General features: G+C 35.8%; 3 protein-coding genes across 4 annotated transcripts; 1 reads left to right on the top strand and 2 right to left on the bottom strand.

The window, feature by feature from the left end:
* Window positions 1-1,503: 1,503 nt before the first annotated feature.
* Window positions 1,504-4,592, top strand: LOC103827561 (ankyrin repeat-containing protein At2g01680). Its single transcript, XM_009103075.3, has 3 exons — window positions 1,504-2,351; window positions 2,629-3,038; window positions 3,514-4,592. Exons 1-3 carry the CDS (start codon window positions 2,030-2,032, stop codon window positions 4,381-4,383), a joined length of 1,602 nt encoding a protein of 533 aa, XP_009101323.1. The 5' UTR covers window positions 1,504-2,029; the 3' UTR covers window positions 4,384-4,592.
* A 1,164-nt stretch (window positions 4,593-5,756) lies between these two features.
* Window positions 5,757-10,743, bottom strand: LOC103827560 (protein VAC14 homolog). The gene is made up of 20 exons (XM_009103074.2): window positions 10,040-10,743; window positions 9,852-9,965; window positions 9,698-9,763; window positions 9,520-9,609; window positions 9,308-9,427; window positions 9,201-9,229; window positions 8,983-9,125; window positions 8,804-8,898; window positions 8,573-8,659; window positions 8,371-8,478; window positions 8,188-8,279; window positions 8,019-8,100; window positions 7,888-7,953; window positions 7,674-7,789; window positions 7,473-7,593; window positions 7,173-7,334; window positions 6,960-7,088; window positions 6,799-6,867; window positions 6,407-6,700; window positions 5,757-6,160 (listed from the first exon to the last, which is right to left on the bottom strand). Exons 1-20 carry the CDS (start codon window positions 10,127-10,129, stop codon window positions 6,053-6,055), a joined length of 2,181 nt encoding a protein of 726 aa, XP_009101322.1. The 5' UTR covers window positions 10,130-10,743; the 3' UTR covers window positions 5,757-6,052.
* A 247-nt stretch (window positions 10,744-10,990) lies between these two features.
* Window positions 10,991-13,776, bottom strand: LOC103827559 (dolichyl-diphosphooligosaccharide--protein glycosyltransferase subunit 1B). 2 transcript variants are annotated; one of them, XM_009103071.2, is made up of 9 exons: window positions 13,624-13,776; window positions 13,441-13,547; window positions 13,182-13,226; window positions 12,453-13,084; window positions 12,209-12,356; window positions 11,817-11,996; window positions 11,658-11,726; window positions 11,482-11,571; window positions 10,991-11,296 (listed from the first exon to the last, which is right to left on the bottom strand). In XM_009103071.2, the coding sequence occupies exons 2-9, from the start codon at window positions 13,537-13,539 to the stop codon at window positions 11,171-11,173; spliced, it is 1,389 nt and encodes a 462-aa protein (XP_009101319.1). In that variant the 5' UTR covers window positions 13,540-13,547; window positions 13,624-13,776; the 3' UTR covers window positions 10,991-11,170. The 2 variants fall into 2 exon arrangements, with proteins under 2 accessions (XP_009101319.1, XP_009101321.1); XM_009103073.3 differs by having other exon boundaries at window positions 13,441-13,552; window positions 13,624-13,745.
* Window positions 13,777-15,104: the final 1,328 nt, after the last annotated feature.

The raw sequence follows: 15,104 nt of genomic DNA, 5'->3' as shown, positions 1-15,104 counted from the left end.
GTGATGCTGGTCATTTAGATCGGTGGCGGTTTCCGTTACGGCTAATTGACGGTGTGCTAGGTCATCAACATGAACCATAAATATGGACCGTTACGGCTACGTTGACGGTGAGTAGTATTTTATTTAATATTAATTGTTAAATATAATGGGCTTTAACTCATATTAAATACGGCCTTAAAAACAAAATAGAAGCTTGCTCTATATAAGGCTCAATAGTCTTTTAAAGAAAAGTAGTCGAGTTACGGTTGGCTGCTTGGGCTTGGGCTGTTTAACTCAACTGTCATAGGTATATATCCTCTTTGAAAAATTTCAGAAGAAAACTTTTTTAGTATTTTTTTTGATCAAATAAAAAAAAAAAAACTTTTTTAGTTTATCTTCAAAGAATATTTCCTAAAATGAAAATGACAAAAAATGTTATACTGAAGGATAAATAATACTTTTATATTTCTAGGATTAACTAACTTTACACTTTAGGCTCATAGCTAAAGGATGAAGTTTTGGAGTAATGTTTAAAATTAAAAAAAAATAGAAAAAAATATTAAAAATTAAAAGTAAGATTTTTTAGAAATAGTTTCAAAAAGTATTTTTGAATTTTAAAAAGAAACTTGAAAAAATATAAAACGTTCAAATTAAAAAAAAAATCAAAATCTGAAAAAATAACTCTACACTTAAAAAAAATATATTATTATTTATATATATCTATAAAGCAAAAGATAGAAGAATTTTTTTGCCTCTTTAATAAAATCTGTTTTGATCATTTTGCTCTTTTATTATATTTCTGTGATAAAAACTTAAAAGATACTATTTGAAAGAATTGCTCTATCTTTTTATTAAACTGTTTCTATTTTTTTATTAATAATTTATTATTATATAAATAAATGTTAACATTTGCTTGACAAAGAAAATAAATAAATGTTAAGATAAGAGAATAATTGGAAACTAAATATAAAAAATGGCACTAGTTAAAAAAGTATAGAATATTATTTCCTCCGTTTCTAAAAAGTGTCACTTTGACATTTTTCATACAAATTAAGAAAGTGACGAAAAATATATGTAAATTGTTATTAATTACACCTCTCTGACCAATAATAATATTTGAGATAAATAAAATTATTTATAAAATTAATGCAGTTTGTAATTAATTTTTAGTTGAAAGTAAGTATAATTCGAATAAGAATTGTAAAGTAATACTTTTTGTATAACAAGACAAAAATGTTAGAATGACACTTATTATAAAACAGATAGAGTATATCTTTACTCATGACAAAAAAAAATATTTTTACTATGATTGTTATTCCCAACTTTTTAGGTATGATATTATTCCCAGTTTTCTATAGCAGAAATTAAAATATTAATAATAAACGAGTCATATTTTTATATAGCTTCTTATATATATATATATATATATATATTCTAAATTTGAGTTTGTGAATATTAATCCAAAATAACAATCACATGCATATTTTGATATCTTCCAAAACTAAAATTATTTAAACTGTCAACGGTCCACATGATCATTCGTTATCAATACTAAAATAAGTTGGGATAAAACAATAAGTTTTAGTACAAAAAATAGCTGCTGTCTTATCAAATTTGGAAAAATACATTTTAAAATGAATGAAATACAGAGAAATGAATTACTTATTAGAAAGGGGAAAATTCAGAGACCATTCAGGTTTTGATTGAGAGAAAGATTCCCATTATCTTTTTCAGTGTCAACTCTCCAACAAAAGCAAAACTCTTTTAAAAAAAAAAAAAACTTCCTTTATCTATTAATAATACATTAAATTAAAAATTAAAAGCAAAAGCAAGAACCCAACACGGTTTCACATGAATCCCAACTCGATTGCAAAAGCATAACTTTCAAAAAGAAGTGTCTTTTTGCAACTATTGAAGATCCAATCTTGTAAATTTGATGGGGTCTGCGTTAGATTTCTAGAGAGAGAGAGAGAGAGAGTGCGTGTGTCTGTGAAAAGCTGATAACTTTTTATTCGTCTAGAGAGAGAGAAAGCTCAGAGCTTTAACGAAGATGGAGGCGAAGCAGATGAGGTTTCTTACTCACCAAGCTTTCTTCTCCTCCGTCCGATCAGGAGACCTCAACCAACTCCAAGAATTAGTCGAAAAGTTAACCGGAGACGAGCTCATCGATGAGTCATCGCCGTCTTCTGCTGTCTCCGAGCTTATGTCCGTTCAAAACGACGCCGGAGAAACCGCCGTGTACATCGCCGCCGCTGAGAATCTGCAAGATGTTTTCAGTTACTTGATTACGTTTTGTAGTTTGGAAGCAGTTAAGATCAGATCCAAATCCGACATGAACGCTTTTCATGTCGCCGCTAAACGAGGACACTTGGGTATGTCTTGTCTGAATGTCCTAATCTCTCTGTTTCTATTATTTTTTATTTTGCTGAAAATAAAGATCTTTAATTTGAGTTCTAAATGAATCTTCCAGATTATAATCTTCTTGAGATTTTAGGGATATATACAATTTAGTAAGTGTCTATATACTTTTTTTTATAACAAATTTGAGGTTTATATATAGATAAATTTATTAAAAATTTATAGGGGTCATAGGCTAATTTGAGCTTCACTAGCTTTAATCTTGACCCTTTTGGCTCTGACTATCTCCAGGCATAGTGAAGGAGCTGCTGGATCTATGGCCTGAGCTTTGCAAAATCTGTGACGCTTCAAACACGAGTCCAATCTACGCAGCTGCGGTTCAAGATCACTTAGAGATAGTAAACGCAATGCTAGATGCTGATCCGAGCTGTGCAATGATCGTTAGAAAGAACGGGAAAACATCGCTGCACACAGCGGGAAGGTACGGTCTTCTTCGGATAGTGAGAGCTCTCATAGAGAGAGACGCAGCGATCGTCGGTGTGAAAGATAAGAAAGGTCAGACCGCTCTTCACATGGCTGTTAAAGGACAAAGCGTGGAAGTAGTTGAAGAGATTTTGCAGGCTGATTACTCTATATTGAACGATAGAGATCGTAAAGGGAACACAGCTCTTCATATCGCTACTCGAAAGTGCCGACCACAGGTATTAAGACCCCTCTAGTTCAAGTGTGTTATTACCAATGTTCTAGAAACTGATTTTGGACCTAGACGGTAGACTAGTAATAGCCGAGACTATTTTATTGAAATCATATTTATAAAACTCAAATTGGTCTAAATCATTCTAAATCGGTTTAAATTATTTTATATCGATCTGTTTAAATAGTTTTACATTGATCTAAATCTATTGTGAATGTAAATTCACAATTTTGTTCTATTTTTTGTATATATAATTTTTATTATTCATGAAAATAATTTTATAATTAAACAAAAAAAGCTAAAATATTTAATATAAATATAAAATATATAAAAAAATAAATCAATAATTTATTAACATTTATGATTAAATGATCTTTATAGTCGCTACTATTTTACAAAACACGATTTTTTGAATATTTAGTTATTTCGATTGTCTCTTGAGAAACACTGTTGTTGATTATGTTTTATGTTTTAAATTTTAGATAACGAGCTTGTTGCTAACGTTCACGGCGATTGAAGTAAACGCGGTGAACAACCAGAAAGAAACCGCAATGGACTTAGCTGATAAGCTTCAGTACAGCGAGTCAGCTCTGGAGATCAACGAGGCTTTAGTAGAAGCTGGAGCCAAGCACGGTAGATTCATAGGCCGCGAAGACGAAGCTCGAGCCTTGAAGCGAGCAGTGAGCGATATCAAACACGAGGTGCAGTCACAGCTTCTCCAGAACGAGAAAACCAACCGTCGCGTCTCCGGGATCGCCAAAGAGCTCAGGAAGCTCCACAGAGAAGCGGTACAGAACACAACTAACTCGATAACGGTCGTGGCGGTTCTGTTCGCGTCCATCGCGTTCTTGGCGATATTCAACTTACCTGGCCAGTACTTCACCGACGGGTCGCGGGCGGGTAAGGCGGAGATCTCGGGGAGCACGGGGTTCCGAGTGTTCTGTCTTTTAAACGCGACGTCGCTGTTTATATCGTTAGCGGTCGTGGTGGTTCAGATAACGCTGGTTGCGTGGGACACACGTGCGCAGAAGAAAGTGGTGTCGGTGGTGAATAAGCTGATGTGGGCGGCGTGTGCGTGCACGTTTGGAGCGTTCTTGGCGATTGCGTTTGCGGTTGTGGGGAAAGGGAACTCGTGGATGGCGATAACGGTGACGGTGCTTGGGATGCCGATACTGGTGGGGACGTTGGCGAGTATGTGTTATTTTGTGTTTAGGCAGAGGTTTAGGAGTGGTAATGACTCGCAGAGGAGGATAAGGAGAGGGAGTGGGAGTAGATCGTTTTCTTGGTCTTACTCTGCTCATGTTTCTGATTTTGAGGATGAGTCTGATTTCGAGAAGATTATCGCTCTTTGAATTTGGCTTTCGTCTTGTATAGTGGAGAGAGGAGAGAGGAGGGATCGTCTCTTCTTTTTTCTTTTCTTTTTTTTTTCCTATGTTTGTGATGTAATTTTGGAAAGAAAAAAAATGAAAAATGTAATGTTGTTGTAATACTAGAAAAAAAAAATGTGTATTCATAGAAAATAAATAAACAAAATATTATAATCTATTCGTAATTACTAGTATATTCATGTTGCGATTCTAGCCTAACACTTGTTAGCCTCTAACAAAATCAAAGAACAAGACCAACGTTGAGTTGGCCTAGTGGTAAAGGGGCAGTACCGTGCGAAGGTTTTCGGAGGCCCGAGGCGAGCTCAAAAATATATTTTACATGATATATTTTTAATAATATATATATATATATATAACACTCAAAAATTTTGAATTATTACATAAACGTTTTCTAATTTTTCTTCACCAAAATTTTATAAAATAAAATTTTAAATCATGAACAAAAAGTATGAATTTGTAATATAAATACAAAGATATAAATTTTTGAATGAAATGTTGGTAGTTGTCAAAAATGTAAATCTTAGCATTTAAATTAACTATAATAAACTATATATTGAAAATATTATATTTTTTTATCAAATTCTCATAAATATATAAAATAAATCTAACTCATAGCATATAAAAGAAAAGACCAATGTGATCAAATATTTACAGTTTTTTAGAAATAGAATCTTTATAGTTTTATTTAAAATATAACAAAAATGATTACAAACCTAGTTACTTTAAACAGAAGTCCAATTTAAATTCAAATAAAAAATAAAAATCTAACTAATAGAATATGTCAACTACCATGTAAAAGTATTTTTTTTTGTAATTTGGGGCCCTAAAATTTCTACAAAATTTGGGGGCCCTAGGCGAATGCCTTTTTCAAAAGCCTATAAGCACGGCTCTGTAAAGGGGTTGCGGCTGTAACTTCCGCCACTTGGATTCAATTAACGGTGGAAGGGACTATTTACAATGCTTGGGTTCCCGGCAAAGAGGTGAAAACACCTTTTTTTAAACCAAAAAAAAATCAAAGAACAAGAGTAAAAACAAAAAAAAATGTTAATGTGTAGCTGAAACAGCATTTCTTGCCATTAAGGGAAGATAAGGGATGAGTTACTATGGACTGACTCATGTGTACAAACCAACACGCTTCCCTTATCTAAACCAGAGAGCTTGGCTTACATTACAACCAATTGATACGTGACACTTTCTTCACATGTAAAATTGAACTTTGTATTTGGATGACAGTCGAATTAATGAAGTAATGCTTGGACCTACCCATAGCTGCAAACTTTGTACAAGATTATATATATCATTGTGAAAGAGAAGTCATAAAGAGCTTTGCAGAACAATACGAGAACCGTGTTTTCTAAAAGCAAATGGAGCATATCATTCAACATAAGTATACAATAAGGCATCTCTATCCTCATGTGGTTTTCCAGTTATAAAAAAACAACACAAAACCACATGATGACTTGTTTTTTCTTACATTCACAAAGGGTAACAAATAATCTCCCTTTTAACCTTTTTCAAAAGGAAGCAAATTCAAGAGAAGATACCATAATAATGGGTGTACTGAAGAATCTGTCGTAAATAAAACACCCGACAGACATATAGATATATACAACTTCATAGGAGACAAAAGGGATCAGTGACCGGAGCCTTTTCTTGAGGATCTTGCCGGAGGTCGATTGTTTTCTGCAAGTGATAATGATGTCAAGGAAGGTGGTTGTTGTTCTTTAGATGTCCTCACCTCCTAGCACATCAAATTAAAACACAGTTATATTAGTTTATGTCTGAAAACGAAAGAAGAAAAACAACGTTTTCACAATCTAACATAGTTTCCTTTTATCTTGTGTTTGTCACAAACCCAAAAGAATGATATGATATGTAATTGTAACATACATAAGATTTTGGCAAATATTGTGTAATTGGTATTAAAATTCCTGAAACCGAGTCACCAATCAAAAAAAATTGGGTTGCGTTGTGTGTACTAACTAACCTTTGATGTAGAAGAAGAGGAGGTGCTATTAGAGTAGTTCTCTTTATTCCTTGCCTGGCCACGATGCTGATTCTGAACATTCTCAAACTGTTGCAGCCTTGCAGCAAAGTTGATCCCTTGGTGAGAACTGTTGACATTATAGTCTTCTGCATCACCGTCCTCGTGATGATGCATCATATACTGAGAGAAAGGAACTCCTGAAAATGCTCTGCTTATTTGGTCTCCACCGCCACTGAATGAGTACGTTGGGATAGTTTTGAGCCTCGTCTGAAGTATCCTAAACGCCCCACTTTGCTGAACACAAAAGAAAAAAACAAAACCAGGCACTATCAAATATCATCAATTTTGTTATAAACAGAACAACTTTTGCTCTATGCTTCTGTTCTTTTTACCTGTGGAAGTAACATTAGAAGACCATAAAGTGTCTTAAGCAACCATGGGTACCTTCCAGGTTCCAGAAGCTGGAAAAAGAGAACTGGTTTCAATAGCAATGTACAGAAGAAGCTGAAAAAAGGAGACAGATCTCTTTTGGGTTGAGATAAATCAAGCAAACCTGCAATCTAAGGTAAGCAAAGATTGGAGTTTCGAGAAGACGTATCAATTTGTCAAGCTGCACGAAAAATTTGACGTTCATGTCTTCTTCTACCAATGATTGAATCACGACGCTCGCGTGCTGGTAAGCCTGTCAATAATACCATTTTCTGATATTCAATACCGGATGGTGATATTAAAAAAATATAAAACAAATAAATGTTTCTGTAATTACTTGAGATAATAAGCAGAGGCTTATAATTGCCATAGGTGAGTGGCACCATGAAGCGTACAAGGCAACCAAAAGTTCTTTCCCTTCACGATTGACGAGCGAGCCTCTTAAAATATTTCTTAGTTTTGATAACTCCGAGGACGTAAGCAAAATCAAATTCAACGCCTGAAAACATAAAAGAAAAAGACAGTCCAGTCATCACCAAAACAAAGTGGAAATAACATGCAAACTAAATCAATCATCTAACTGTCTTAACTCTCAAACATTTTTGTTAAGTGAAGAAAATTAGGAAAGGAGAAACACCTGAACCATGGTTGAAGCAAAGTCAAGATTATCTTCTCCCTCTAGTATAGTTGAGAGCTCTCGGTAGACTCTTTCGGCATCCAAAAGTACACACAGTCTCCGGATAATAAGAGCACCACGCCTAAACAAGATAGGTTTTTGACTAACTAAATAATATGTTCTTTCTAGAAACTTTAGGACAGATTATAGGATGGGACTAACCTTTCCAATAGAGAACTATCAGATCGAAAATTGTGGATTAGAAAGACAATGAGATGGCGGAAGTGTTGTGGATCTTTTGCTATACCAGCGTGAACTTCCAGAACCAAGAGCACCACCTTCGATAGTTCAATAATCATATTAATTAATTACTAAACAAAACCAAAATTATAGTGTAACAACTCACCAAACGAACACTCAGGGAGATAAAACTTACGTCATCAGAAGAATCAGATAATGCTTTCAGCAGTGTGTCAAATATGTCATACAGGAAGCACATGACCTGTTACAATATTACCACTTAAGCTTTGTAAAAGAATGATGCCACACAAAAACTGGTCTCTTTACCTCAGCACGATGCTTGTTTAGAAGTGCTGATATCCAATTCAATGCTTCAATTCGAGTAGCCTCGTGGTCGCTTGATAGCTGCCTGGTCGAAGCAACCAAAATCAGGCGAACATTGATAGCATTCGGAAGGACCAAAAACAAAGACACAGGAAAAAAAAAAGAAACAAACCTCTTTGCTACAGAGAGAATTGCACCGACATCAAAACCATCTGAGGGTTCAACATGGATTGAACGAAGTTCTTCATTGGTTTCACGAGCAACCTTATGCAAGTAAAAAAACATAAAGAAAGTGAAACGTTGCACAGACAAGACCAGCAGTTTCCATCGCTTAAGGAGGAGGAACCAAACCTACCTCCCTGATTTCTTCATTTTTGTCAGATATGCAAGGCAAGATAGCTCCAAGAATATCAGCATAGTAGCGCACGAGCTGGTCACCACCAAGTTTCACAAACTCGTTTATCTACAAAAGCACATTTTTTTTCTATTAAGAAACGTATTGAGATCATATGACTCTAACCGCCAAGCAGAAGAATGTTTTATTTTCTTCTTCTTACCCACGTAATGGCTGTTAACCGAGTGAATTCATCAGGAGACGAAGCCCTCTGCACGAGTATTTCAGCCATGCGACCATAATCTACACACTTTCAACAGTAGTATAGCTCCAGTCAGAAATTTACCAATGAAATCTTAAAAAAGGCACACTGACTAACTAACAAGAAGTGAGAAACGTACAGAAAAAAAAAACTGAAAAGGGATTATAAATCAGGACACAACAGAAACCGTACTGGTGAGTTTTTAATCTCTTGAAGAAACTCTGAAAGGGCAGAAACAGCATGCTGTCGTATTTCATGACTAGAGTCGCTCAACATATTGAATAACCCTGGAAACGTATTGACAAGTTAGTTCACATGAACGTAACACAAATAATCGTTACTTGAATAAGATTAACAAAAGCTGCAATTACCATCAAGAAAGTCTGGTAGAAATCCGAGCATATCAAAGTCCGGAACACTGTCAAGAACAGTGATCCATTCCACCAGAAACCGTCGAACAAAAGGGTTTAAAACGTTCATGCGTTCTTTCAACAGAGGTATGAATTCCTCAACACTGCAAAATCCAAGAACCAACAGAGTTATCTTTCACACACAGAGGAAAGAAAAAGAGGCTAACTTAGAAACACACCTGAACTCATCACTTTCCGTCACAATATCCTATACCACAAAGTACAACAACTATAATCAGCATAGGATTAAAAATCGATATGCCACAGAGGGAATACTGATTAATACCTTAACAAGGCCATCTAAGACATGAGCAGCACTTTGGACACTGGGATCAGAATCTGCCGAGAGTTTGCACAAAGCATCAAAGATCTGATTGAAGAAAAAAATGAACTCGCCTCTGACAATCTGCAGCAAACCAGAGAGATAAGTGAGGGATGGTGCATCAACATGCCACTACCAACGACATAGTAACGCTATACTAGTAGAGAGTGCTATACCTTTGCAATGTTATAGAGAGCTTCGCAAGCATAGTACCGAACTCGGCTATCTTGATCAAGAAAGGAGTCAATAACAGGTGGCACTATTTGCTTCATGTTTCAAAAAATCAAAAGGAGGAAGAATCAGAAACTATAGTAATACACACTGATTACATACATGATAGTAAAACATAGATACCTCAAGGTATTGAGGAGCTGCTGAAGACAAACCAACGGTAACAGCAGCTAAGGCAAGAACTCCACCCTATTCAAAAATATAAACCCTCTGAGATCATCAAAGTAAGAGCAGAAAAATGTAAAAAAAAAAAAAAAAAAAAAAAAAAGCAAAAAACCTTGCGATGATTAGGTTGAGGAGATTTAGCAAACTCCTTGACCAAAATGTCAATGACTTTGGAGAGCTTCTCATGGTCACCCGCTGAAGCTAGATTCTTCACTGTGTTCTCAATCTACAATTTAAAAAGCAGTTACAAATCATCATCATCATCTCAGAGAAGGAAAGGGAAGAGAGAAGTGAGAGAACCTCAAGAGCGGCGTATTTGCGCTTCTCGTAGAGTTTATCGGAGAGATTTCGCTGAACGGCGGCGGGAATCAAGGAGAGAGCGTCTGCCATGTCAGTCCGATGAAACCCCCCTAAATAATAAAACCGTAAATCCTCTTTCTTTGTTTCTTTCTTTGTTAGAGATTTAGGATTATTATTGTTAACGAACGTCCTTAGCACGGATCTGGTCAAAACACGGAGGAGGAGGAGGAAGTCATCTATGGCTTCTTACCCAGTTGTTACTGTTTCCGGGAAAAATACAACTTTTGATTTTTATTTGTTTTTCTCTTTGCTTTGTCTTGTCTTCTTTTTTTTTTTTTTGGACAAAGCTTTGTCTCTCTTGTCTTTTACAACTGCTTTTTCTAAGTGGAAAATTTCTCTGAGTTTTAATGACACTTTGATCCCCCTGCTGTGCGCGGGTTTTATTTCCTTTTTCAGATTTAGTAGGGATTATTGTAATCAGAATTTGGAAAGAGTTTATTGATTTTAGTAGTTGACAGATTTTTAAAAGTTAATTAGAATTAACAAATATTTTATAATTTTTTATCAAATATTTTGTATTGATTATTATGGATTGCATAATATATTTTTCAAAAAGCTTCTCCTTATAAGATAATGTATAAGTGCCATAACAAATGATTGATTCATTTTCTGGCATTAATCGGTAGGTATTTCAAATTCAGGTCAAACATATGTTTTTAGGCTAATCTATTCTGTAGCACTAAATGCATTTAATCTATAGCACTAAATGCGTTCTTTCCGATGCCGACCGAATCTTAATATTTTGACGTAAACTATATATATAAATATCACGTAATTGTGGACAGATCAGTAGAAAATGGAAGTGTTAGGTCTTTGCAGTCAAAACCATATATTTTTTGACGTCGTCTTGACTTCACTTTGGTGGATGGCTAGATCTAGTTCTACCATCCCTGAACAAAACTGAGAAAATCGATTCCATCTCCAACTCCAAGAGTTCATTAAAACAAAGAGCGTCAAAGATACAACTACGAAAGGCAACAGCTACTACAAAACTCTTTGTTTTTAACAAAAACAAGTCTATATCTTTTAGGAGTCTATTAAATGCAAGTGAAGGACTTTTCTCTGAGATTTCTACTTCTTGACGATATTGAGATCGATGTGTACATATGCAAGAGAAGTCACAAAGACAAAGAAGAAAGCCGATACAAGCATGAGTGGTTCCGCAAGCATGTATATTGGTTTGAACGTATAGTACACCTGCACATACACCAATCACAATAACACTAGTCAGTTTTGTAACAACAGTTTGTGAACTTATGGAGCAAGCTGAGTTTTGAGCATATTGCTAATAACACTATTATTGCACCAAGGTTTTTAGAGTTCTTGGTCTATTAAAACACATAACAAGAACATCATGATGATCTAATCTAGATAACTTTTACCTGGAAGGGTACGTTGTGAGTGGGAACTACATTATCCTTTTGCAACACAACCACGGTTCTTCCCACGATGTCAAGGTATGAGTATTTGACCTGGACGACACAAGACCATTTATAGATTACATGTTAACCATAACTTTGCAAATGCAGGTCATGTATCTGTGCCGTTGATTATGTACCTGTAAGTCTTGATTCACTGCGAAGGGCAAAACAGCAGAAGGGTCCTTTGATCCTTCAGGGAGCACGACCTGAAACAACATCTTCATGTGTTAAAAACAGAGCTTGGATTAAAGAAAACGAAATGATAACGTTGGTAGAAAAATGCTAACTACACCCACTTTGAGAGTCAACTTGTTAACTATAGTTTCAACGAGCGGGCAGCCAAAGGTAAAGTTCAAGTAACGTCTGCCATCGGGTGCTTCAAAGAGATAGTCCTCCAATGGAACTCGATAGCCGATGATAAATGTTGCTTTCCACCCTCCAAATAACGGGTATCGCGGTTCAAATTCAAGTTCTGACTGCAAAGACCAACACTTGTTTTTAGAATTAACAACGTATTTTGATCACTTTTTCAGGTAGAAAGTTTGAAGTAGACGCTCCTGAGCATCATTGTGAATTAATGTAACATACCACACCGTTGGATAGTTAAAGCCTTAGGAGAATCTTGTAGGGAAGAAATATTACTGCCTAAATGGCTAGAGATGAAGAGAAGAGGGCAACACAAGTATACCTTCTTAAAGCCTGTACGCAAATGTGAAGTTGAGATGTTTCCGATATTATCCCTGTAGTAGACAGAGTTAACTCTGGGAGGAAGTACTGCAAGGAGCGCATTGAAAGAGGATGAACCACTGATAGAACGTCTAGATTGATATTCAACCCTGCAAAAACTCAAAAAAAAGTCAGAAACCCATTTCAGAAAATGAGATACGTATTAATAATCATGTACAATACAAGCCATTAAGACCATTGCATACCTTGAGAAAACACCCTTATGCCGAGCTCCCCCATGGGTCAACCTGTAATTCTCTGTTATCTGAAGGCTACCCCAGTGCGAAATCTCAATTTCACGCACGAGCTCCTCAACAACGGCAAACGGACTGTTATTCTCAAAGTGCACGATAACAGGCGCGTAGGAGTACGGAGCACGATCCTCATATGCTCCATATTTGATCTCTTTCCCAGCTCGGTTAGCAGGTTCGACGCTAGTGAACGACTCTACTCTAGTACTAGGAGTCTTAAAGAAAGTCGTCTGTTGCTTAATACGATAAGGTGACAGTACCACTGCACTGTCACGGTAGTAAACCAACTGAGACTCTGACTGGGTTATCTCCACTGGGAAAGGTTCCAAGGAATGAGTCAATATGTATAGCACCTCAAGCGTAACGGCTTCACCAGGGCCTAAGGGGGTAGCAAAGGAAACAAGGAAGTAGCCAGCGTCATTTGGTGCATCAGGCTGCTCACTTGGCTTCACATCGAGAGGCAAGTAGATTTTCTTCTTCTTCTTGCCCGTAACTGCCAAGGCTTGGACCATAGCTAAATTCTTGATCTGGGTAGGTGGGAAAGCAAGAAGCATATCTGCAGCAGGATCTTTCCCAATGTTTTCGACCTAAAGAAACAAATCAAGATACAGTCCTAAAGTTCCAACCTTTAGCAAAAGGAGTAGCAACTATAAACCTTTGAAGGAAGAGGGTAAGAGATGATACCTTAAGAGTCAAGAAGGCCTTCACGATATGAGAGCTTAAATCAATCTGCAGAGAGATAAACAAACACAAAAGGAGGAGAATTTTAGAATCAAAACACCAAAGGAGATTCTGTGAACATCAATGTATCATTATACTTTCAGATTAATGAAATTAAAGATACATTATCTATACATGAAGTGACCAATCACACAGTAACTCTATAAACCAAGCATAACTACATAGATCGGAGAATCGGTAAAGCCAAAGAGAAGATAGTTACCCTTCGCTCGGCATTGACGATCTGGAGATCCTGAGCGGAGGAAAATGTCGAAAGCGATAAGAATACAGCTACGGCGAAGATCCAGTTACGAGCAGCCATTTTCGTCACTGCACTAAGAAGAACACTTGTTAAAACCAAAGAGCTGGTGAGATTGGAATTTGAATAGGGTTTGGAAGATCGGACCGGTGAAGTGAGAGACAGTGAGATCTCGACGGTGGAAGGATCTCGGTTGGTGAGGAGAGAATCAACGATCCGGTCAACTACAAAAAAAGTCTCACGATTTAGGGATGAGTTTCTAAGAATCAAAACGAGATGAGATGTTGTCGTTTTCAAATTCAATGGGCCGTAGTATAACTATTAGTAGGCTTTCGACATCTTATAAGCCCATTTATAAGCGATAAAACATCTAATTGTCTTGGTACAATCGACAGGGTCCGGTTGGTCTTCTCATACCAAATACAATTTTGTTCACGGGTAACTTTTATTATGCCAAATTGTATGTTTAGGATGTCCAATCCTCTAAAACCCAATGAACACTGAACCGGACCGAAATAAATAAAATGGTTTAGATTTAATAATAACATATAAATTGAATAACTATTATTTGAAGAAATCTCAATATGTAGATATGGTCTGAGCCAATTAGTGAAAATATATTATCATAATTATTTATAAATTAATAATATATCTACATATTATTTTTATTGATTTCATCTTAATATTTAAAATGTTAATTTGAATAATTTATTTTTAAGTTAAGACTTTCATTGATATATACGCTAAAATTTAGTTATTTAATAAGAAAAATTGTCTTATATAGACTCAAACCAAGTTTTTCTTCCAAATCTAGATTTTAAAGCCCAATGTCACAAACATGTTTCGTTAAAGTATGGTCAATGCCAACGCACTATATTCTTTTTTAGGTGGTTAACTTTATATCGTGGGTATATCAAGAGCCATTCCGCATCTCTTGACGATCCTTCCAATTCATCTCAGTCTCAGAAGTGTCGTCTGACTTCTCAGTTCATATCCAACACCTAGCTAAAGTGATCCTATCTTAGGATTATTCACCTCACTTGCACGGTATCACAAATCACTTCCCGATAGGTCACCCATCATTTCACTACTCCAGCCCGCTTAACTCTGGAGTTCTAAACAGATGTGTGACAGAAAATGTAAGTCAACTTTGGTAATATAAGTACCCAAATCAATTCTTCTAACCTTTTCTACATATCACAATTCGGGATGTTACAGTTTGGTTGCAGGTTTTGCAGAGACATCTAGTAGAGCAGAGATAATTATTGTTGCAAACAAGAGTAGTTTGCGTAGCAAGAAAGGAGGGAAGCTGGCTGATTTCCTTTTTTTTTTTGGTTTAGCACTCAAAATTAGTTTCATGATGCAATGTTCTATTAAAAAACTCTAAAACAAGTTGCACTTAATGCACATACAGTTTTATTTATGAATAAATTGAACATTCATCTTAAAATTACATCAAGTGGACTCCAAAGAAAAGTTGTTAGAAATCTGGTTTAGTGTCTAAGTCTTGTGATCTAGAACAACTTTTCTCAGTGGAGAAATCTCACAGAAAGTTGATTGAATACGCTGATTAGTACAATGAACCAGTCCGTGTTATAGAAGCTTTTCGAAACCTTCTATATATTTGG

Source organism: Brassica rapa, chromosome A06 (genome assembly GCF_000309985.2).
Source record: "Brassica rapa cultivar Chiifu-401-42 chromosome A06, CAAS_Brap_v3.01, whole genome shotgun sequence".
Taxonomy (NCBI): Eukaryota; Viridiplantae; Streptophyta; class Magnoliopsida; order Brassicales; family Brassicaceae; genus Brassica; species Brassica rapa.
The sequence above is the reverse complement of the archived record's forward strand: the minus strand, read 5'-3'. Positions and strand labels throughout refer to the sequence as shown.